This window comes from Plutella xylostella, chromosome 23, assembly GCF_932276165.1.
Source record: "Plutella xylostella chromosome 23, ilPluXylo3.1, whole genome shotgun sequence".
In the NCBI taxonomy this organism is placed as follows: Eukaryota; Metazoa; Arthropoda; class Insecta; order Lepidoptera; family Plutellidae; genus Plutella; species Plutella xylostella.
The window spans coordinates 4,192,858-4,216,733 of record NC_064003.1 but is presented as its reverse complement, the minus strand read 5'-3'; the positions used below and the strand labels follow the sequence as shown (position 1 = coordinate 4,216,733).

Below are 23,876 nucleotides of genomic sequence, written 5' to 3'. Positions count from 1 at the left end.
ATTCACAGCTGCCCGTGCCCTTGTTTTCTTGCTTGTATTGTTTGACAGTTCTGCTCAGAGATCACAGAGTACTCTTTTGTGAACTTTTGTCAGTCTAATATTTTCGTAAGGAATTTCTGGAAAAATTGGAAATTATTGTTGAATTCTGTCTTTTTCGCTATATTTGGCTGTAGGCAGTGATATCTAGTGTAATTTTGACTACACTGTGGGTTAGATTTCGTTGTATTATGCCTAAAACTATAAATAGATTAGACCACGTCTAGACTCGTAAGGTTTGATTTGATTGTGATGATTTAGTGCATTGTTTGTCCATATTATTTAAATGATGGGCCGAAGAGAAGACCCTGTGTGGGCCAGGGGCACGGTGGGGCTCTCGGCAGCTCGAGAGCGCGGAGATATCGATAGACAATTCAAAAGTCGATTAATGGTCACCAGAAGTATGATAGACCGATTAGGCTTGGAGAAAGAGCTGCACGGCCATATGGGATGTGTTAATTGCCTGGAATGGAACCACGACGGGTCGTAAGTACATTAAATCTCATGTTCAGTATTCGGATTATAGATCAATGCTATAGATGGATGTGTTTCTTGCAGCATCTTGGCATCAGCTTCAGATGACCTGCACGTGATCCTGTGGGATCCCTTCAGATACAAAGCCCTTCATAATCTATCTACTGGACACACAGGAAATATATTTTCTGTAAAGGTAAATTATTCATCTGTTACAAAGTTAATTTAAGCAAAGTTATTAACAAGTTACTATTTATGACACAACTGAATCCTACCAGGCCTTCCTATGGTTTAATATGTTTTACCACCTGATATAACAAGGAGGGACAGGCACAGCAATCCTTCTACTATTTTTTAGGGCCAGTAAAGTAATGAACAGCAAAACTTTCACACCCAAATCCTTCACTGCATACGCAGATTCAATTCACAATAATTGTTAAACTATAAAAATATTTTGCATGGGAATGGCAAGATCAAAAGTAGTTTATGCAGAGTGTTGTATTCCTTAATACTAATTTGACTTAAATTGGTACTTTTAATAGTATTGTTAATAATATGAGGTAGTTTACTGTGATAAGAATCACTCTTATAAAATGGTGTAGTCTTCCAGTGCTGTGGTGTAACAATCATCAAACAAAACAAACACACACAGCTATGTCTAAAAATGCTATTTGATGGGCCTCTTCCAAGACTGGAGGGTTATTACCATAATCTCCACACTTGGCAGGCAGGTTGGAGATGTCACACAACACAAACATTGAACACCCAAGAACAGAGAACAAATCTATCTGCCCCTGTAATATCATTGACCTTAAAAATATTGTTTGACAAGATCATGAATTCATGACATTGATAACAAATATGAAGTGATGTTACTTCAGTTTAAACATTCAGGCACAAACTACATACATGCTACTTATGTAACAGTATATGTGACACTCACTATATGCAATTTTATGTACCTTATCTTGGCACATACATAAACATGATGATAGTGGATTAAATGAGTTGTAAACTAATCCTAACTAATATTATAAATGGGAAAGTAACTGTGTCTGTCTGTCTGTCTGTCTGTCTGTCTGTTACTCTTTCACGCCAAAACTACTGAACGGATTTGAATGAAATTTGGTATACATACGGTCTAGACCCTGGGAAAGAACATAGGCTACTTTTTATCCCGGAATTCCCACGGGAAAACTTTTTAAGGCGAAGCGAAGCGCGCGGGAACAGCTAGTATGAAATAAAGGTAAAGTTGATGAGGTTGTAAAGAGAAATTTCTTGAACTACAGCACCCTACTACACTTCTTAATACTCCCTATACCCTATTTTTAATTGTTAAACCTAAGCTTCCACAAATAAGCTAAATTGTCATAGTTTGTAGCTTATCTGACATAAGTAAGTATTATAAATACCAGTTCGTAATACTTAAGAATAACAAAGTGTTACAGCACTTCTTGGGATGGGCCTATCTGTACCAGTGGACTACAATTCATTCCCCATTGTCAGATCACAATATAATAATAAAATAGAGCCTCCTTTATCCTCCTCGATTAATAATAAAATGGACCCCTCATAATCAGATGAAAATTAGGAATGAATTTCTTTTAAAATACCTAATTAAAAAAACTCTTAAGGCAAAGCTGGCTCATCATCATCATCAGCCAATAATCATCCACTGAGAGCGGTAGTCCTCCCCTCGAGAACTCGTCTACCCCAACGGTTATTGGTCGGTAGCTGGCTGGAAAAGCTAGTTATCAATTAAAAAAAAACATGCAATTCTTTCTCCCCGCAGTTCTTAAACCCGGATACGCTAGCCACCTGCGCGGCGGACGGCACGGTGCGCGTGCGCAGCTGGGCGGGCGCGGCGCCCCTGCGCGAGTGCACGTGTCACTGTGGTAGAGTGAAGCGCCTCGCCACGCCGCCTGACAACCCTAATATATTGTATAGTGCCGCTGAGGATGGGCTTGTTATGTGAGTGTTATTGACGCTATATCTAGGCTGGACTGGGCCTAACAGTACTGAATTTAAAATCCGCAATTCCATGGCATTTGGCATCGCATTATGCGATTGCACTTGACAACCCTTACTAGCTGTATGTACAATGTTGCTGAGGATGGACTTTTGTACTTTGATGTGAGTTTTGTACTAAGCTAGTCAAACAGTGGCAATGTATGAGAATCTTGTGTTGAACAATAATCAGATAAAAACGTATTTTAACCTATTCTCGTAAATAGCTGATCGTTTATTAATTCTCATACATATTTCTATCTATTTTACAGCCAGCACGACCTCCGAGCCCCGCACCGTTGCAACGCCGACGCTCCAATCGTGGCAGTAAACCTACTGAACCACCTCGGTCGCCACGCCGAGGCCAAGTGCGTGGCGGTAAGCCCGCGCCGCTCGCACCAGCTAGCAGTGGGCGCGAATGACTTCTATGTGCGACTGTATGACATGCGTATGGTCACGTTGGCACGACTGCACGCATCGCCGGTGAGTTGAGTTTTTATAGGTGGTAGCACTGATGATTGGGAGTTACGGTTACGTTTGATTTTTTCTATGTTTACTTTAAAATAATGGCAATATAGCATTTATTGTAGATGTAAATAGTTCTGCAGCACTTGGTTGCAGTGGGTTTATTCTTCTATAATCTGATTTTGTTGCAATGGGTTATTGGAGTGTAAATTTTTCATCCATATATTGGTTTTGTAGTTTCGTTAAATATAAATACAATACATAGGTTGTACATACATCCCTCATAAGTCATAAGCTTTTTTTATAAGTAGTTTTTGTTAATAAAATTGTAATTTAATCACATCAATGCGGTCTTACATGCAGCTTCCGCTCTATGCGAAATTTGAACCACTCGGCGTAAGTGCTAGCTGCCAAATTATTATTAATGTTATAGATAACTATTTATGGTGTGCAAATATGAATAAGATTTTTTTTCAATAGTCAGATGTGAAAAGATAAAAGTTGTGTGTAGAGTCAAATGGTGGTTTTAGTAATCATATTTCACACGCTGTCTTATATCTGTCTAATGAAAAACTATGCCTTATTGTCGGTTTTCAAGCTGTGCGCATGGTAGATATTCAATATAAATATACAGGGTGTCTTAAAAGTGATATTATAAGCCCTGTGACTCAGTTCATAAATTTGAAAGACTTTTTACTAATATAACGACCAACATTATTTTCAAAAGTTTTGACACTCTGTATATACCATGGTGTTGGGAAAATCGTATTGCAAGCCGAAGGGGTCACACAAGTGTTCATTATAATAAAATATGTATAATTTTGTGTTACCCCTTTCGACTTAACATTGTGTTGTTTGCTAAAATAAAACTTTTGAAAAAGTTCTTCATATCTGTTGTCTGGATGTTCTTTCGTTACTGTCGTATGAAGACTATTTTTTACGCACTGTTTACACGCTTTCATTGGAAACTATCTATCTATCTATGAAGTTCTATCTCTAAAAGTCCTCTGTTGGACAAAACATATTTTATATATTCTTCGAAATTAAATCCTGCACAAACACAATAAGTTATTGCATCTACTCACCCTAATCTAATAGTTTCCACCATTTTAGGAGATCCTCGATCCTAATTCCACACTATAAAATTTCCTTTCAAGTAAATCAACTTCCAAACCCTTCTATATGTATATGTACAAGTAAATACCTATTTCATTCCTGCTGTGTGTTGTCCATGTTTGTTGTATTGTAACCGTTTCAATGTCGCGACATACCCTTACCCACCACACTTCTGCTAACGCTACCTTACCCACAGCAACCGGCCGGCTCGTCGCACTCCCGCCAGATGTGGGAGCGACAGAACGTGCGCAGCGTGCGCGCCGGCCACGGCGACCCCGACAACAACATACCGCGCGCGGCGGTCCAGTACTACGCACCAGGTTAGTGCAACTTCAACCTCTATCAGAGTAAAAGAGAGGTTCAAGCTAGTGGAAGCTTTTATCACCTTTCGACCAATGAAAACTAAGGCAGTCCACCGCTAGGTGGCAACTCTCCCTAGCGATAAAAGTTTTCACTGCACGCACGGTGTAAAAATTCGCACCTTGCTTGCTGACCTACAAATTTATTTAGTAATTCTTTCTGTTATGTCCCATGAACTCCCTGTCGATGACGACGACGACTGAAGACGATGCAGCACCTGTGGTTTATGTTATTTTCGCTTTGTAATTGCAAGAGTGTTTATAATTAAGTTAATTAATAATTGCTTATTGTTTCAGGTCACCTATCGTTGGAACCTAACGAGCATACATTCCCGAAGAAGGCGACCACATACATCGCCTTCAGTGACGACGGCAACGAGTTGCTGGTCAACCTCGGCTCTGAACAGGTAAATAAAGTTTTAACCCTCTTTAATAATGTTAATGGCGTGAACTAGACCGTTTTGTACTTATTCCGATAGTATATAGATCCGGTTTCAACAAAAAGGCAAAATTTATTCTGAAATCTTAAAATAATTTGAAGATCCACTTATCTTTAGCGTATCAATAAACCAATTTCTGTGCCAATCTAAGAACCAAGCACGGATATCTACATTAAAATCTATATCCATACCTTCCGGGAATCAAACCCTGCATCTTCACTACATTAACCAGTCTACTAACCACTGCACCCTTCCCACAGGTCTACATGTTCGACATCAACGCAGCACGTCGCCCTATTTTGGTAGAAAGCTTCATAATATCCCACGTGCATGGCAACCGCGGTGAAGGGAAGGCGAGCCACGGGGCCAACGGGACGAATGGGACGGTGGAGATACCGCCTCCCCCGCTGCCTAATCATGCCAGGCAGTTGAAGGAAATGGTGAGTGGTTTAGTAGAATCAATCGATCTATTTTAACGTCAATCAAAACATTGGTACCTATTCTGAATCACAAAAAAATTCAAGAGGATGGTGATTCGTTCAATTAATCAAGTTTATATATACTTTGCTAGTATAATCATCAATCCAATATACGTCCCGCGAAACGGTTCGAATTTTCTTAAGGCGGAAGTGACGTAAAACGTTAGTATATGTCAATCTCAGAATAATCTATGCCCATAGAACAGAGCGTAGGCGTGACTGGCGGGAGTCATCATTCTAAGCGTGAAACAAGAGTGTGACGTCACACTTAGCGCGCCATCATGACGGGTTTTTACAGTGGTTGTGTCGGTTGCAAATTTTTAACTTTATTTAAAATACCTTAAATAACTTCTTTTGGGGTTGTTTTTTTTTACTAAGTATAGTATATCGTAATAAAGCGATGTAAAACTATTGAATAATAATATTTAAAAATACAAGCATATTCCCTATTACACAAACAATTATAAAGTTATAGTACCCAAATCTGGTTGGCTAATTATGGTAAATTACTTTTTAGAGAATCAATAGGTTTGGAGTCGACACCACACGTAGTAAAAGTTGCCGTTGCATCTGTTCCAGGCGAACGAATTCGTGAGCCGCGGCGAGTTCACATCGGCGGTGGAGCTGTACAACGAGGCGCTGGGCGAGTGCCCCGGCTGCGCCGTGCTGTACTCCAACAGAGCCGCCGCGCTCATGCGCAGGGGCTGGTGAGTGTAGTGTACCTAGCATGGGACGCAAGATTCACGAGAGAAGACGTGATATAAAATATGATTTATTGAGTTGCCTACAATGAGCCAGTAGAACATGTCTCAAAACAGTTAATTTCTGAGGATATGTTGGAGAACGTAGTAACAGCTCGTCTCACTGGTATAGCTATAATAATCTCTTATCCAGTATAGTTTTTAGTCCAGCCACAAAACTACACACACTCGCTTTTCGCCCCTCGCCAACCCGCTCTAAGTCTAGCTCTACTTGCTGCTCGTTCACTGTCGGCAGGGGACGTTCTGCCTTTGATAAGGCTAATGGCCTGCAGAAAGCTATTACTGGCTTTGTGTCCTGCTGTTGCTACACGAGTTCTTTATCGATATAGATAAACGTCGCTTTATCGCGATTTGCAATAAATACGACGCTGTAGTTGGTGAAATAAAAATAAATTTATTTTGTTTCTTTCTTCTTTCTTTCAAATGGGCATAACATGAATTTATTGATGTCGATAACGCTGTTATAATACAGTGGGTGACATATTAATCCACACCTCTCTTCCCCCAGGTCAGGCGACACATACGCGGCAATCAAAGACTGCTACCAGGCGATCCGGCTGGACCCCGCGCACGTGAAATCGCACTTCCGCCTCGCCAAGGGGCTCATGGACATGCGCCGCGCGCGGGAGGCGCACGAGTGTCTGCTCTACTTTAAGGTGAGCTTTAGTCAGTGCGCATGATAGACCAGTTAAATTAAGGAAGTTTGAATGTCTGAAAGCGTTCGTAGCACGGAATAGGGCGCACAAATAGCAGCCGCTTGGGATAGCGCGCAAATGGCGTCGCTCCATAATGACGTAATAATAGCGCAGTCGCACATTCGCACGGTCTAGAGCGCATTAATAGAGATCGCACGGTTTAGCAGCAATTTTATTGAAATGGCGTCGCTTGGTATCGACGGATAACTCCGCACCTACCGTGCAACCTCAACGAAACCTTGTTCTTACACATTGCTTATGTCACGTCACATCAGTAAATAGACTAGTAAGTATATAAGTACACTTGTCCTGCTCCTGCCCCGGCTGGCCCGCGCACGTGAAGTCGCACTTCCGCCTCGCCAAGGGGCTCATGGACATGCGCCGCGCGCGGGAGGCGCACGAGTGCCTGCTCTATTTTAAGGTAATTTATATAGACAAAAGAAGATAAAAAGGAGGTTTTGTGAATGTTTCTTAGCGCACTAATACCAGCCTCATGGCATAACAAGCATCAATAGCAACCAAACGGAGTAAAACACACCAAAAACGTCCGCACGGCATAGCGCTCTACATAAAGGTAGATATTTAGTTTGTGAACGAAAGAAGATAAAAATGGCCGCCGATCGAGTGCTGGTAAGAGTTTTTGGAGCGCATTAATAGACCAATAATGACCGCGACGGCATAGCGCGCACTTATATTGAACGTACAGTGTCGCGCGCAGTTATACTGATCGCATGGCATAGCGCACTAATGGCGTCGCTTGGTATCGACGGATAACTCCGCACCTACCTGGCAACCTCAACGAAACCTTCTTGTTCTTACACATTGCTTATTAAATGTCATGTCAATGAATGCAAGACGTCAGTAAATAGACTAGTATGTAGGTATGTAAGTACACTTGTCCTGCTACTGCCCCGGCTGGACCCCGCGCACGTGAAGTCGCACTTCCGCCTCGCCAAGGGGCTCATGGACATGCGCCGCGCGCGGGAGGCGCACGAGTGTCTGCTCTACTTTAAGGTGAGCTTTAGTCAGTGCGCATGAAATAATACTAAAATTGAGGCTGTTGGAATATCTGAAAGGAATAGGACGCAATAGAAACCAAAGTCAAAGCGCGCAGTAGTAACAACCGCACCGTATAGCGCACACTAATCAAGATCACACGCCATAGCACGCACTAATCGTGCGTCAATAGCAACCGCATGGCGTAGCCAGTAATAACGACGGGACTGTATAGAGCGCACTAATAAAGACCGCACGGCATAACGTGCATTAATAGCGTCGCTTGGTATCGACGGATAACTCCGCACCTACCGTGCAACCTCAACGAAACCTTCTTGTTCTTACACATTGCCAATATCACGTCACGGCAATAAATAGATAAGTAGGTATGTAAGTACACTTGTCCTGCCACTGCCCCGGCTGGCCCGCGCACGTGAAGTCGCACTTCCGCCTCGCCAAGGGGCTCATGGACATGCGCCGCGCGCGGGAGGCGCACGAGTGACCAACTACTTTAAGGTGAGCTTTAGTCAGTGAACATAGTAGAACACAAAAATTTAGACCATCATAATATCTGATTGCATAAGATCACACGCCATAGCACGCACTAATCGTGCGTCAATAGCAACCGCATGGCGTAGCCAGTAATAACGACGGGACTGTATAGAGCGCACTAATAAAGACCGCACGGCATAACGTGCATTAATAGCGTCGCTTGGTATCGACGGATAACTCCGCACCTACCGTGCAACCTCAACGAAACCTTCTTGTTCTTACACATTGCCAATATCACGTCACGGCAATAAATAGATAAGTAGGTATGTAAGTACACTTGTCCTGCCACTGCCCCGGCTGGCCCGCGCACGTGAAGTCGCACTTCCGCCTCGCCAAGGGGCTCATGGACATGCGCCGCGCGCGGGAGGCGCACGAGTGACCAACTACTTTAAGGTGAGCTTTAGTCAGTGAACATAGTAGAACACAAAAATTTAGACCATCATAATATCTGATTGCATACGTAGTAAGGAATAGGTCGTTTTATAGACGAAAGAAGAAAAAAAACTAGTTTTTGTGAGTGTTTCTTAGCGCACTAATACCAACAGCATGGCACTACGTGTATCAATAGCAACCGCACGGAGTAAAACACACCAATAACGTCCGCACGACATAGCGCTCTACATTAAGGTAAATATTTAGTTTGTGAATGAAAGATGATAAAAATGGCCGCCGTAGGTGTGCTAGTGAGAGTTGTTAGAGCGCGTAAATAGGCCATGGCAATAATTTTTATTCCGGAATTCCCATTCATATTTACGCGCGACGCGAGATTCTCCCGAGAAAATGAATGAAATCTTAATCAACAGTAACTGCTACTCGGCCATCAGATTAGACTAATTTTTAATATGCTTTTATGTTATCTAAACCTAATTTTCTTTATTTTCAGGATAAATTCCCCCGTCACGCGAATAGTCATGCGGTATTTCTACTACAGAAGGATATTAACGTGGCTTTAGAGAATATGGACACGCAACCCGATGAAAGTAAGTGGAATTTTCATACTTATACCTTCTGCTTTGCCTAGACTACTAATTAATTGGCCATGCTACCAATTTATGATATGTATATTTTATAATTTATTTTGAAAATATAGACCATTTTAAGAAACTAATTTCGTTATTTTTGATTTTTATTCATTACAACTATTTTTAGTATAATTTTAAAATTTGGCCGGCTGAATGGTCGTATGACGTCACAGAACGTACTAAAATATTGGTGCCTTTGCCTGCGCCACAAAAAAAGCAAGTGTCACTTAACGTCAGTGAGGTAGAATGTCATTGTCATCTGTCATCTAACTCTTAACCTACAAATAATACTCTGTGAAGCAATAATACTCACTAAAGAAATACTATCTCTTTTCTTGTTGTCATCGTAGTATCCACTGGTTATTATTTATTCGTAGTAGAGATTCAAAACAAGGTAGAAAATAAATAAATAAAATCAATAAAGAGAAATAAACACACGGGCACCTACTCTGTGCACACGGGTGACACGGGCTGTGAGGTTCACAGAGTACATGAGGTTTGCGTTTATTGACGTTTGACGTTTACTTTTGTTTTGAAGGCAAATGCATTCTGTGCGTATATCCTAATCAGTATGTACACACGGCACCTCCAAATGGTTGGCAGGGCACACAAACGTAGTGTATGTGTGCACACTAACGTGGTCTATGTGTGCAATAAAGCAGAAATCGGTAAATACACCAGTAACAAACCACACACACACACACACAACAGCACAAACGAGTTTGCGCGTAGGCAAACGCCCTTACACCAGCTGTGACATAAAAATATCAACCGGTCGAGTAAGTCAAATAGTTATAAAATTGAATTGAAGCAAAATTTCACAACTTGTAGCTATACTCTTCGTAGCTCATTGGTAGTATGTTGGACTTATGAAACATAGGTCGTGAGTTCGAGTCCACTGATGGGTATTTTTATTTTACTTTATTTAAATTTAGCGTTAATTTAAACGCTGTTGAGTATAAAATAAATTTATTTGAAATTGACAAATGACTACAATATGCATAGCTGTCGACTATTTCTCTTCGCTAAAAATATATGATTCGTTCTTCATTTGAGAAGTAAAACCATTCTACCCTCATACAATATGAATAAACGAAATTAGTTTTTAGTTTTAGTGACAATTCACCTCTGCGTCTGCATAGTGATTCACTTTGTGATTTGTCAATTTATAATTAATTTATCTTCGCAGTCACTATGGAAAGTCATTTAACCATGTTCAAAAAGGCGGAGATAATTGTATTATATGAACAAAATATTACAATTAGTGAAATCGCAAGACGTTTAATGATATCGGTAAGTAACATAGAACTGCAAATATAATTTTATTTGACCGTTAGAATATTTGTATTTGTATAAGCTAAGTATTTGTTTTTTTTTGTTTGCAGAGGAGAACTGTTCAATTATGGGTTCACCGATACGCAAATTCGGGATATGTAGACGGTAGTCGTCTATACGGATGCATCACCACGCCATCGAGAAATCGTAGCTGCACATAGCGCTGATCCGTTCTGCAGCACCCGTTCTACGGCCACAACACATAATCTATCTATCCCTACAAACCGTACGGGTTCACTGCTGGGTTGCGGTGTCGGAGGCCGATGAAGAAAATTGCTCTAACCGATCAGCATCGTCGAAACAGAGTGCGTTTTGCGACTGACTATTTTAAACTTTGATTGGTGCAACAATGTGGTGATATTTAGTGATGAAAAGTCCTTTAAGTCAGACAAGGATGGACGTAAGATATTATGGCGAAAAAGTGGTGAAAATTATAGTTGTTGGGGTTAGCTCAGTAATTTTTATTTTTCCATTTGTATAAGATTTTAGTTATTTTGTTAAATACTTATTATTATTTACAATTATGGGTAAGCCAATGTGTTAATGATGTTATTGTTACTGAGGTTGGAATAAGTTATCTTATTTCTAGCTAATTAACATGTTGATTCATATAACTAATGACTTGCCTATTTACTTTAGTAAAACAGCCAGTCCATCCTTTTCTGATGTTTATTATGATTTAAAACTGCTAATTGAAAATTTTCCTTATTAATATAAACTACAACTATGTTTTAAAACGAAAAACAACAAAAACGTAACATCCTTAATGTTTATGTTACGGCAAGAATAAATTTGGTAATTTTAACACTTAATAACTTGTTTCATTCACTTTCTGTGTTGCTTTTATTCGTATATACTACAATACTATTAGTAACTATCTAGAAAAATAAATTAAATCTATTATAAAAACAAAAAAAGAATAATTTAGATTCAAAGGGATTTGAACCACCGTCCCGGTTGATGTCAGTCTTATATCTTACCAACTGAGCCATCCAATCAATCACGATGCTTTGCAAAATTTCGCTTCATATCATAAAAACAATGAATCATTGCCACTGGCACAACTACATGTTTACAATATCCGTGTGTTGGTTGCCGAGAACCGTCGCCGACACACACATACACTACCTACGTTAGTGTGCCCTGCCAACCATTTGCCGTTGCCGTGTGTATATTATACTCTATGATCCTAATGTGACGTCATAGAAAGGACAAATGAAGGTTATTAGTTTTTATTGAATAATTGAAAAATAGAGATTTAATTTAAAATCTGATGACCAGAAATTGTACTGGAAGCATATTCCTCGAAACGGTTTTAAGGGGATTACGAAACCTAAAATGCTAAAGTCGGTTTGATATACTTGATTAGATTGGAAAAACGGTAGCTTCTATCACTTTGAGAAAAATATATATTGTAGCAGAGGGTATACTCAACATGATATTTGCTTAGAAATTGGTGCAGGATTATAATAAGTATGTTAAAAAAAATTGCAAACAGACCATGTCTTTTGCCATTTTTCGACTTATTATGAAAAAACCCTCGAAATCAGAGGGCCCATTTTCATGGAATCTTATATGTATGTGTAGGTAATTAAATTCTTAACAAAGTTACCTTAAAGAGTTGGATTTAATGGACCAGAAGTCAACTTTTTTTGCAAAAAACTAATAAATTCCGGTTTAAAAATGATGACGCCGTGACAGATTTCAGATTTCTTCAGTCGTCGCCCTGGTGGCGGCCTGTTAGGAGCGATACCCACGCCATTTTATTTTTAATCAAATATTTCACAAAAACTGATTAAATCAACAAATGATGACTGCAAATATTATAATACATATGCATTTGCTATGAAAAGTTAATTTTCTAAACATTTTAGATGGAGAAAAGCCGAAAATTCTTAGAAAACATTTCGCCTTTTCGATTTGTTTACATTTTTTACTATAGAGTTACAGATGCATAGATAAAGGTAAACATTATACATAATGACACTTATTAGATTCTCCGAATAAGAACTATACGGTCAATACAGTATGCCAAAGCGCGAGCCTGTTTATATTCTGAGGGGTAATAATTTAACTTTATTTTATTTTAACGGTTGTGTATGCTAGGTAAGCTACACAATATACAGGGTGTTGAAAATTAAGTTCTCAATTTGTATTATTTGAAACCAAAAACCGTATTTTTTTATAATATATTTTTTAAGATGTGGTAGTCTGTACACTAAAGGGTGTTCAAAAGTATCAGTACTTTTAAAAATTGAAGAACTAAAATGTACATATTTTTTTAAATCTATGAAGGTATTTAACAAGCTTTGCAAAAAAAGCGGTTAAGCGCGACTTTATCTACATATACAGGGTGTTAACTTAATTGCGTTGGAGCGGGAAATGGTAGATACAGCTGATGATACTGAACACGATAAGACATTAAAAAACGTATTTTATTTGCTTTAAGCTGACCAACATAAAACAGTTTTATTTAGTACATTTTAAAATTTCATAGTCACCCTATTCAGGTTTAGGTACGTTTGACAGAATGACCATGAACTTGAAAGCCAAGATCTAGGCCAAACAATTCAAAGCCAAGGTCAATAAAAAAGTATGCGTGCATCTGCACCACACTCGTGGAGCCACATCGTCAAGGTACGAGATTTTGGGTACTCAAAGTACCCAATCCATTGTAAACATTTTATTTTACTCCATAAGTATCACTTTATTGATACACAATTATCTTTTATGAATACAGAACATTTTCATTTTATGCTTCATAACATAGGTCACACGTATTCACAGCACAGCACAACATAAAACGAAATGAGGAACAAGGCTTGGTAATCAAAAGATAGAATTGTAGGTACCTTTTCCCTTTTAGGTAATAATTGTAAAAAATGATTGTAAACAAGTAAACAACAATGACTGACTGACAGACTAGATCCACAGAGAAGGTAATGACTATCATAAATACTCGATGGTTATGATACGCGAGATTATTCTACTGGTATTTAAAGTGAGGCCATACTTATTATGAGGATTTCCGTACTATTCGTCATCAAAGACGTCTCAATCGCAAGTACACAACACAAATCGAGATGAGCGAGTGTAAGTAAACTAATTCGTCATTGAAGTAGACCCTGTTATCATCCTGTTATGCATTGTGGTCTTTTAACTTTAGCTGCATACAGACCGGCCAAACGAACGCCAACGAACGGGTTTTGTTGACCTTCGTTGCTCAATCTGCCCCTGTATTATGTATGATAAATGTCCATCGGTGGACGTTCGTTGGGCCGGTCTGTACGCATCTTTAGGTAATAAAAGAAAAATAAAATGTGGTAAGTATCAAGGGTGAATACTAAACGCTTACCTTATTCTGAGTAAAAAGGTTTAATTATTGTTCTGAGCTCCTAGAAAGTCATAAATTATATTCTGTACGATCTTTCAAACTTTATGACAATCAGCTGTTTAATTGTTGATTAGTATGTCATTAATCACCATGAATAATTTCAATTTTATTTAATAATTGTTATTACCTATACTGTGTAATTAATTACAATCATAGTTACATCAAATAAATTATGAAAAGTGAAGTTGATAACAAATTTACAGTGTGTGTTCTTTTGCAATCGAATGTCTCATTGGTTATGTGTTTGTGTAGGGTGACCATGTTTTTGATTAAGGTAAAACTTTCCACTTTACTTTAGACTTTAAACATAAATATTCGAGATTCTGATGTTTTTTTTCTTAGAAACGTGCTTGGTTAGACTAATACTAACCCCCATTTCCCGCTCAAACGCATTCTAGTTAACACCCTGTATACACACATACATACACTCTCACGCCTTGTACTAATGTACTCCCTTGCGGGGTAGGCAGAGGTGCATTGCTGCACCCACTTTTCGCCAGTGTTGTTTAAATCCCAATGTAATAGGGGGCGGGCCTATTGCCATTTTACGGGCACATCCAAGACCCGAGAACAAATATCTGTGTTTAAACAAAGATCTGGTCCAGCCGGGAATCGAATCCGGGAACTTCGGCTCAGTAGTCAGGGTCAATAACTACTACGCCATACGGTCGTCTAGTATTAAAAAAAACTCATAAAAAATATGTATTTAACACAGCTTTTGAACTCCTGAAGGAAATAGAGGGGTGTTATAAGTTTAAAGGAAGGGCTGAACCAGTTTTTTTTTATTAGGGTTATAGGTAATGTACCTATATTTTTTATTATTTTTTCAAATATGTAAATGTCATACCATTATTGAATTGCCATAAAATTACATATAGTTATAGTTATAGAAAAGGGCAGGGAAACCAGTGCCCATTCGCCACTGCAACCTAAAAGATCTATTGTGACTCCCCTTGCCAGGTCAAATCTCACTCTACAGGCCCAGGTAAACCTGATATTACCTATATAGGATGTTGCAAAAAGATTATACTATGCCAACAGGCGGTGACTCAGGGACTTTAAGAGGAGACACATATACTGTTTTATTTGTAGTTCTAGTTAACATACTAACTACCTAAAGTTTTTTTTAACTAGCCTAAAAAGGATTTGTTTAGACAGTCTATCTTCCTGTTCAACCGCAGCCTGAGTGCCAGTGAGTTTCTCAATGACTGAAAGGAGGCCACATTAGTGCTCCTAAATAAATAAAGCAGGCCTGTAGATTATCTTTCCGTTGACCGACACATCTAACTGCTGTAAGAGCCTGACAAGCTCTTCGAACGAGTTATACCTCTGTAGTACGTGGTGGTACGGTCTCGACCTTTCGGACAGTCAGTTTGGCATCCGAAATGCGTGATCGATAGTGGGTACAATACTTTGCGTTCGTTCACTGTCGGAGCAGGATGAGAACTAGCTCTTAGCTTAAAAATAGTAACCGCGTTCCTAGAGGGCTGACATCCCAAGGATTCATTACGAACAGCTGGAGCTGTGCTCGCCATGCAGTGCATGGGCTACTTAGGAATCTGGGAGGCTGTTGCAAAGGAGTCCGTTGCCTCTATACGGTACGGGTGCCGTGCGATTTATGGCCCTTCTCAATACTCAATACTCAATACTTCCAGGAGCACCTGTTTTGTCAAGTCGAAGAGAATGGCTCGTATTCGACGCAACCTGCAGTACTGGTGGGATTGGTTGGAGGTCTGGACTACTCTGGACAGCACGTAGCTGCAGCAGCCGTCATGCCGTCATTCGACGCATAGATGCAAAAAAAAGAAATTGATTGAAATTCATGTTAATAATTAGACAGTATTGCAAAAAAAAATATTAACATTGTTGAGTATGTTATTTTATTTTAGTAAAGTAGTAATAAAAACAAAGGCTTATTGCATAGTTTTCGTTCACGCTCGCCTACATCGCACGTTGTATATGAGAATAAAGGGAATTACTAAATTTTCTTGTTTAAAAATCACGGTTTCTGGTTTAGAGGAAAACAAATTGTAAAATGCGGAATACAGTTTTTTTTTTCGAATAAAGAGTAAAACAAAACATGTAAATTCAAAAAACGTTTCTATTGACACTAGGGCATACAATACCGCAATACCGGGAACCCGGAAAAAAAAAAGTATTTTTCAATACCAGTATTGAAAGTTAATACCGGTATTGAAGTAATACCGGAATCGGACTTTTTAGGCTATAAATAAAGCGATTAAGGTATAGTTAGCCTTGTGTTCTTATATACTATGAAAGCGCACTTGTTTCCAATAGTTTAATGTAGTTTTTGGCCGTTGGAAATCTACTGTTGCCCATGCGTAAACCGACACCAAATTTTTTTTTTCAAATCTATCATTTTAACTCTAATACTCAATTGTCGTAGAAATCTATATCTATAATTACAGAATTTGATTGCCTTTTCTTGTTTAATTTTGGCCTATAGTCCTTTAAACACAATATTTGCCATTTATAACAACAAGAAAGTCTAATACCGGTATTAGTACCGGAATCCCAAAGTAGCAATACCGAAACTCAATACCGGTATTGAAAATTATTCCGGTATTGCATGCCCTAATTGACACCAACTGACACTAATTGACTTTTCGCCGAGAAAAGTGGAGTTACAATGTTTGCGATCTAAAGTGATTATAGAATAATTAGAACTATCTATTTTTTTTCAGTTCACCTGGTGTTGACTGAAATTGTAATTAGGTACTGACTCCTTGACTTGGAAATAACTTTTTTTATAATCGTTATTACAAAACCGCAATTTTTTTAATACAGCAATATTTGTAGGTACTTACAGTGAGCAAAAGAGCGCAACAAGGTTTTATTTATTTTTTGTTTTAAGAAACAAAAATATTATTTCTATCATATCCAAAATACACATACTTAAGTACATATTATACCTCACCCAGACCACCCCATATCACCACCTTTGCCAGCTACGTAACCTTTTGGGACACCCTGTATATGCAGAGTTCTGCAAACTACTGTTCTGCTTTTAAAACACCAAAATAAAACAGGTCGTCTAACTAAAAGGTCACGTGACCAAAAAAAAATATATGGAGAAGCGTTTTTTTTTTCACGAATATAAAAAAATACTTAGGATAAAAGTTATTCAGAGTAACGCCCTTTCGGCTAACAACACCCTGTAGTCCCTCTTATATTAAAATCTGCCCCCAAGTGAGGCTATAGGTACTTAATTCGCGAAAAAAAAAAACGCGAATTTTTACATTCTGATTTCATTTCCAGGGTTTTAGACATAACATCAATAACATGCTGCACACGTAGGTTTCGGCTTAGTTTAGTATACCCTTTTTGCAACAACCTGTATAAATATCGGCACGGGCACGACTTTTTATAATTAATGATTAAATATTAAAAATACTTTCAAATAAAAATAAATATTTTCGTATCACTTACAAAACAATATTACTTACTTAGTATACGTTTAACAAAGTGGCATGTCTTCACTTTAATGTTTTCGAGTACTATGTTAAAATTTCACCCCCCTCACTAGATTTGACAGATTCTGATTTTCTTCTAGCTTTAGTGACAGCCTTAAGCATTTCATTCTTGTTCAAAAAGTTAGCATGGCCAATTGATTTGATTGATTCACTATAAATTAATGTCTCTCAAATAATGTTTTTATAAACGTCACGTTTAAATTACAAATAGTTAAATACCTACCTACCTCACAAACAACATTTTAGACACACGTGAATGGTAAAATCCTGTCATTTTACATAAGCCTCATCGTATTCGCTACATCTGTCATTTTACACTAAATATGCCACCCGCTAAACGATACGTCACTTAATCGCGGGAAAATCGACTGTTGATTAGCCGTTCAGAATCTGTAAATTTAGTACCTGAAGTTAAAAAACTGACTTTACATCGCTACATAACCCCTCCACAGCACCAGGCGAAGAAGAAGACAAGCAATCCACCAGCGTACTAGAGCGTCAACTGCGGGCTTCAGCCCTGGACTACAGCCGGCGGTTCCTGGGCCACTGCAACACGACTACTGACATCAAGGAGGCCAACTTCCTGGGCCCGCGGGCTGAGTTCGCGGCCGCCGGGTGAGTGTGGGGGCGTCCCACGGTCTACGTCTACGTCTTAGACTATAGACAGAGTTTGCGCTCTTAGAGTCATAGCACACGGCGTGATTTAAACGCGCAGCTCTTGCGACGTGAATTAAAGGCAACCTCAAACGCATCTCAACAATTATAATACGCGTATACGCATCGATACAGCGATACGCGCGTTTATCTCTCAAACTATTTTTTAACGCGTGTAGATAATCGCGTTTATCTACACGCGTTCGTTCGGTAGACGCGCATTTCAAATACGTCGTGTACAGCACACACACCAAAGATAAAATTATAATGATTTTATTCTCCTCTTCTAGCTCAGACGACGGCAGCATGTTCATCTGGAGCCGGCGCTCCACCAACATCGTTCGCGTGCTCCGCGGCGACGAGTCCATCGTGAACTGCGTGCAGATGCACCCGGCCGCGCTGCTGCTGGCCACCAGCGGGATCGAGTCCGCCGTGCGCCTGTGGAGCCCGCGCCCCGAGGTGCCCACTGCAACAAGAATAGCGGCCGAACGATACCCAACAAACAATCTACTCTTATAAAATTATATGTATAAGGTCTAATCTCTTATAGTTGTTTTAAAATAGCTTTCATTACAACAATGTTCCTTATAATCGCATGACATAAGAAGATTTGGCTAATATTACCTTTATTCTTATAATTTGGTTGGGTTAACCATAACAAGTCCAAATTACATGGTTACAATAAGGATTGAAAATGTGTTATACTTGTAAGAGCATTTACAATGCTTTTAAGCCATATAATATTCAAAAGCCATATAAAAGCTTTTTATTTGGCTAATTGTTCTTATAATAGTAATGCATAAGGTAACTATGATACTTTTAACCTCATAGGAGCATTTTATATAATGTCTACCCAACAAACAATTCACAGCATTTTATATGATCTTTATAAGAATGAAAGCAATCCATATTCACTTACATAGCTATTAAAAATGTATTATTCTCTAGATGGTCATATTAAAAGATACCCACCACTTCTACTGCTACGAGTATAATGCCACAAAATTACCAAGCTGATACCAACAAATCACTAGATGGTCCCGTAAATGATTTTATGGAACATGACTATGTCTAATCAGTGAGGAAGATTATAACAGTACTTAGCGGTAGTGAACTAGATATTATACATTTATGTAGGTGAATGAGATGGATTTGGATATTCATGGGGATATCAACTTTGGCCAATTCTGTCTGAAATTAAAAATGTATCGAAATATTTATGTACTCAACGTGGTGGGAATCTATGAAGGAAAATCAAAAAAAACAAAAATTTGAGAATCACGTTTTTTTTTCAGTCACCATATTGGTGATTATCAGTAGAAGCATTAATCAATACGAGGGCTGATCCAATGTTTACAAAAGGGTGTTTTAAGGGCCCTCTGATGATGATTGTGTGGTCCCCGATTTCCCAATTGCTTGGAACTGCAGATAGTTTTGATTTCCCCTTTTCAAATATTTTTACTATATTACTAGATTTTGTACGGCATTATTAAAAAATCTGAAAAAAGTAATAAAGTAAAGTATAATTTATTTCTAACGACCATTGCAATACTACCTGAAAAGTAATAAGTATAGTTAATAATTATTAATATAGCTACGGTCGGCATAATACTTGCGTCAAAGGAACCCTAACGATAGATAAAATGGCGATAGCTTATGAAACAAGTGTTGCCATTACAGAGCTTATAATCTTATAGATTTCTTATAGACGATGTGCGACTGTTGTTACCCTTGTAAAAGCGTTATAAAGAAACATGACTCAATAATTATTCACATTTTTACCGTAAAACTACTCAAATTCAAGGGCCCGTTGATATAATTACACTTTTTGTACCTCATTTTACCATACGTTTGAATTCCCACACAGTTTTCACATAAATGAGCAGAATATATACACTCTAAAAAATAAATTAAATTAATTATAAGTACTTGGTTCTTGTCATCTGTCTTTATAATACTTGTTGACGCTGTCATACTGTCAAAAATCACTCAGGAAAACACTTACTGTAGAATCTCATACACTGAGTAGCTATCTAATAGAATTTATCTTACCGCTATAAGTTTTACTCCCTTGTTGCTCGCCATAATAAAACACGTATAAGGTTGGTTGGCTTTATTAACGCTTTTCAACATGTCTCTTACAAGTTTATTGGCTTTCTATAAGCAATGCTTTTGCTTTTATTAGTTTGACTCTCTTGTTGCTTGCTATAATAAAGCACGTATAAGAAAAATAAGCTAACAATAAAACAATTATAAGAGGGCTTTGACGTTATTGTCCTTGTAATTTGTGCCCAAACGCACGCTTATTAGCGATAATACGGCTTTTATAAGTAAAATATTTTTGGCATTATAAGCCACTATGAGAGTATTTTTTGTTTGTTGGGTATAGCAAGCTCTAAAGACGTAGCACGGATATGACAAATTTCGCCCACTCGTAATAAGCGTCCTCTGTTTATTGAACGCCATCTGTTGGTCGTCATCGCTACTTCGTACCTAGTGCGTATATGGAGCCCGCGCCCCGAGTTTACTACCAAAACATCTAACCGGGGTGGGAGGCCTAGATATAGATATGACTGGATGGTTAGACAGGATTCGCCGAGATAGACGAAAATTATAGCAGTCTCTATCGATGAAAGAAAAACAAAATGGCGGCAATGCTGCACGAATGAATAAAATTGTAATAAAGGATTCGGAGGGCGTCCTTGCAGTAAAAGACGAATAGCGGCTGAACGCCATAGCGCGCTCTAAATACGTGATGCGGTTGACACATTCCGCCCGCGCCTCTAATAAGACCTCATAAGCATTATCTGTGTTTTGCGCTTCAGTGCCATCTCTCGGTTGTCCCCGGTACTTCTTGACTAGGTTAGCTCGCCAAAATTCCCCATAAACCACAGATTCAAATACGGTTCTCCCACAGGACGGCAACACAGAACCCCGGGTGGTATCAGACGCGGGCTCCGCCGCCGCGGCCAACCAGCAGCGCATGCGCAGTGACCCCTTCGAGGCGATGCTACTGAACATCAGCTTCGCGGGCGGCGGCGACCGCGACCTGCACTCGCCCGCTTGCCGCGCCAGCTAGGTGAGTCCTCTGCGAGTCATTCGCTACCAGCGCAGCGACCCTTTGAAGGCGATGCCGATGGTACGATGAAGCTACAGTAAAACTATAAAGTCCTGAAAACGGAAGTGGATTCTAACTAATTGTTAAAGACCGTATTTAATGGAACTATTATATTTATTTAAGGACAAATCCGTTAAAAAGCCATTATCAATCGGTATTTTATTTTTAAAACGTATGTAAATTTAAGTAAATAACTAACAATGATAAAAAGTCTTAGCAAAATCACACTCTTTATTGTCATGACTTTATAGTTGGACTGTAGGTGAGTCGCTGGCGAGTTATGTATACTTACGTCATCACCGGCAGAACGCATTGAGATTTTGGGTGAGAATAAGGAATAAACGATTTAATAACGTAAATAGAATGAAAACAAGTTTCAGTAAAGAAATCCCCTTTATTTCCAGGTACTAGGAATATACAAGGTAACGGTGATATAAATAAACAGGATGTTTGGAGCGTCACATCACACTTAGTCATTATGTAAATACCTACTAGATTTAATACATGTTATTACTTTATATACTTATGTATAAATATGTGTACCCATATAATATAAAGTGAATTTAAACAAATTATATTGTTCGTGTCCTATCCACATTCGTTGAAGCTTATAGTGCAAAGTTTTCTACAAAAGAATATTTTCCGTGACAGACAAAAATGACGCAAATTACATTTTGTATTTTATGTCCGTAAATTGCATTGGCAATCAAAGTATAATACATGTGTTGATAAATTTCCTAAATATGTTATTAAGGAATCAATCCGTTTTACAAAGTATAAAGTCGGAAAAAAGTGCATAAAATGGCACTAACACTGTCTCACTCTAACGACATAGATAGATAAATACTCCTTCAATTAGCAAACGCTTTCAAACAATGCAGAATTTACCATCGAAGTCAATCAAACGTATGCACTGACTACTTATATAACAGAAATCGGAAATGTGAAACCGAAAATGCAGATTTGTATGGCGCAGAGCTAGTACAGCTACTTACCGCTAGGTGGCGTGTCTCCAGCGCCATACAAATTTGCGTTTCGATTTCACTTCTCGATAGGTTAAAAAACGCGAGTTTTTTAACCTATCGAGAAGTGAACTCAGGGCCCAGAGCCTAGACGTGTCACGTGACGGTCCAACCAAACAGCGTTTATTTTACTCCACGCATACGAGTATCTTTACTGTTTGTCTACATTTGCAAGACTGCAATGGCAACAACTGCAGTTGTCAAAGTTAGTCATATTTTACACTTACTTTTATGGTTTCCTTTTTAATAATTTATGGTAAACTTGTATCTTTCTTCTTTCATAATAATTATGGAGGTTTACTAGGTACCTACCAAATATTATGCGGCTTACACAAACGAGGTGTACAATGCAAAGAAATGCGAGGGAAAAAGCAATGTGGCTGTAAAAATAAATAAAGACTGATTGAATGTGTAAGGAGATGATGATGATCATGATAATGATGTTGTTTTTAATAATAACATTTTAATCAATTGAAATGGGATGTTCTGAAGTATCAAGAGCTAATTACAAATAGACTCTGGACTGGTTAGTATTGTTACTACTACATTACATAATATTTAGTTGCTATGGGCCAATTTTTCATGAATGTGGACATGCAATGCAGTTTGCACCCCCATTTCAATACCTCTATTACCCCGTAGACATGTTTTTAAATACGTTCATCTAAGATGGCGCCACTGTGTCTTACGAAGCCATTTTGTAACTGGACTGGACGTAGAACTGCTATATTTATTTAGCTATTGATTCATTGGTAGAGTTTTTACCTGTAATAGCATCAACTTGGATAGAGTTTTAACTTGACCTTGCAACTGCCATCCTTATTGTATTGGTCGCTAATTATAGCGACACTATTAAGTGTCGATACATAATATATGATGATCTTACCACAAAATAGTTTTTTTTTGACTGCTGTAAATAAATACCGTAATTTCTATACCCAAACACTTAGCTGTAGTGTTATCAGGGTTTCATTAATGACCATGCGTTTTTTTGTATATTAAGTTAACCTGTTAAGTGCTCCCTGACTATTATTATTTACGCCTTTAATGTAACAATCTATATTATTAATGTTAGAAGTTTCATATAGTTTGATCTGTAATATTTTTGAGATATAAGATATTATACTTATAGTTTACAGAAGAGCTAAAGACTTACCCCCTTATTCATAGAAAAGTAAGAGGACGTTTTAACTATTCAACTGTTTTGTCCCTATCTGACAAAAAACAATTTGTTCTTTAACTTTTATATGAATGAGTGGGTTAAAAATTCAAATATACTCTAGCTCAGTTCCAGACCAAATTATGTGTTGGTATGACTCAGTTGTGGAATGAAACTTAAGATTTATTCTCAAATACTGTATTCTTAACCTACCCATATTGTTGTATATGTTATTATGTAATGCAATATTGGATTGCTTAACCTTTTGTACTAAGGTTTATGTACCGAAATGGCAGTG

General features: G+C 38.4%; 1 protein-coding gene across 1 annotated transcript; it reads left to right on the top strand.

Annotated features, from left to right (window-relative positions):
- Window positions 1–34: 34 nt before the first annotated feature.
- LOC105388940 (WD and tetratricopeptide repeats protein 1) lies at window positions 35–22,454 on the top strand. Its single transcript, XM_048629601.1, has 14 exons — window positions 35–522; window positions 595–706; window positions 2,303–2,481; window positions 2,790–3,000; window positions 4,295–4,418; window positions 4,755–4,864; window positions 5,158–5,337; window positions 5,956–6,083; window positions 6,646–6,793; window positions 9,264–9,360; window positions 18,078–18,240; window positions 18,570–18,738; window positions 21,197–21,358; window positions 21,802–22,454. The coding sequence occupies exons 1-13, from the start codon at window positions 323–325 to the stop codon at window positions 21,356–21,358; spliced, it is 1,983 nt and encodes a 660-aa protein (XP_048485558.1). The 5' UTR covers window positions 35–322; the 3' UTR covers window positions 21,802–22,454.
- Window positions 22,455–23,876: the final 1,422 nt, after the last annotated feature.

Excerpts from the sequence above, each read along its gene's own strand:
- LOC105388940 (XM_048629601.1), top strand. The coding sequence starts at position 323 with ATGATGGGCCGAAGAGAAGACCCTGTGTGGGCCAGGGGCACGGTGGGG. Across the intron at positions 523-594 it reads GAATGGAACCACGACGGGTC|CATCTTGGCATCAGCTTCAG; the intron begins GTAAGTACATTA and ends TGTTTCTTGCAG. Across the intron at positions 5,338-5,955 it reads CCAGGCAGTTGAAGGAAATG|GCGAACGAATTCGTGAGCCG; the intron begins GTGAGTGGTTTA and ends CATCTGTTCCAG.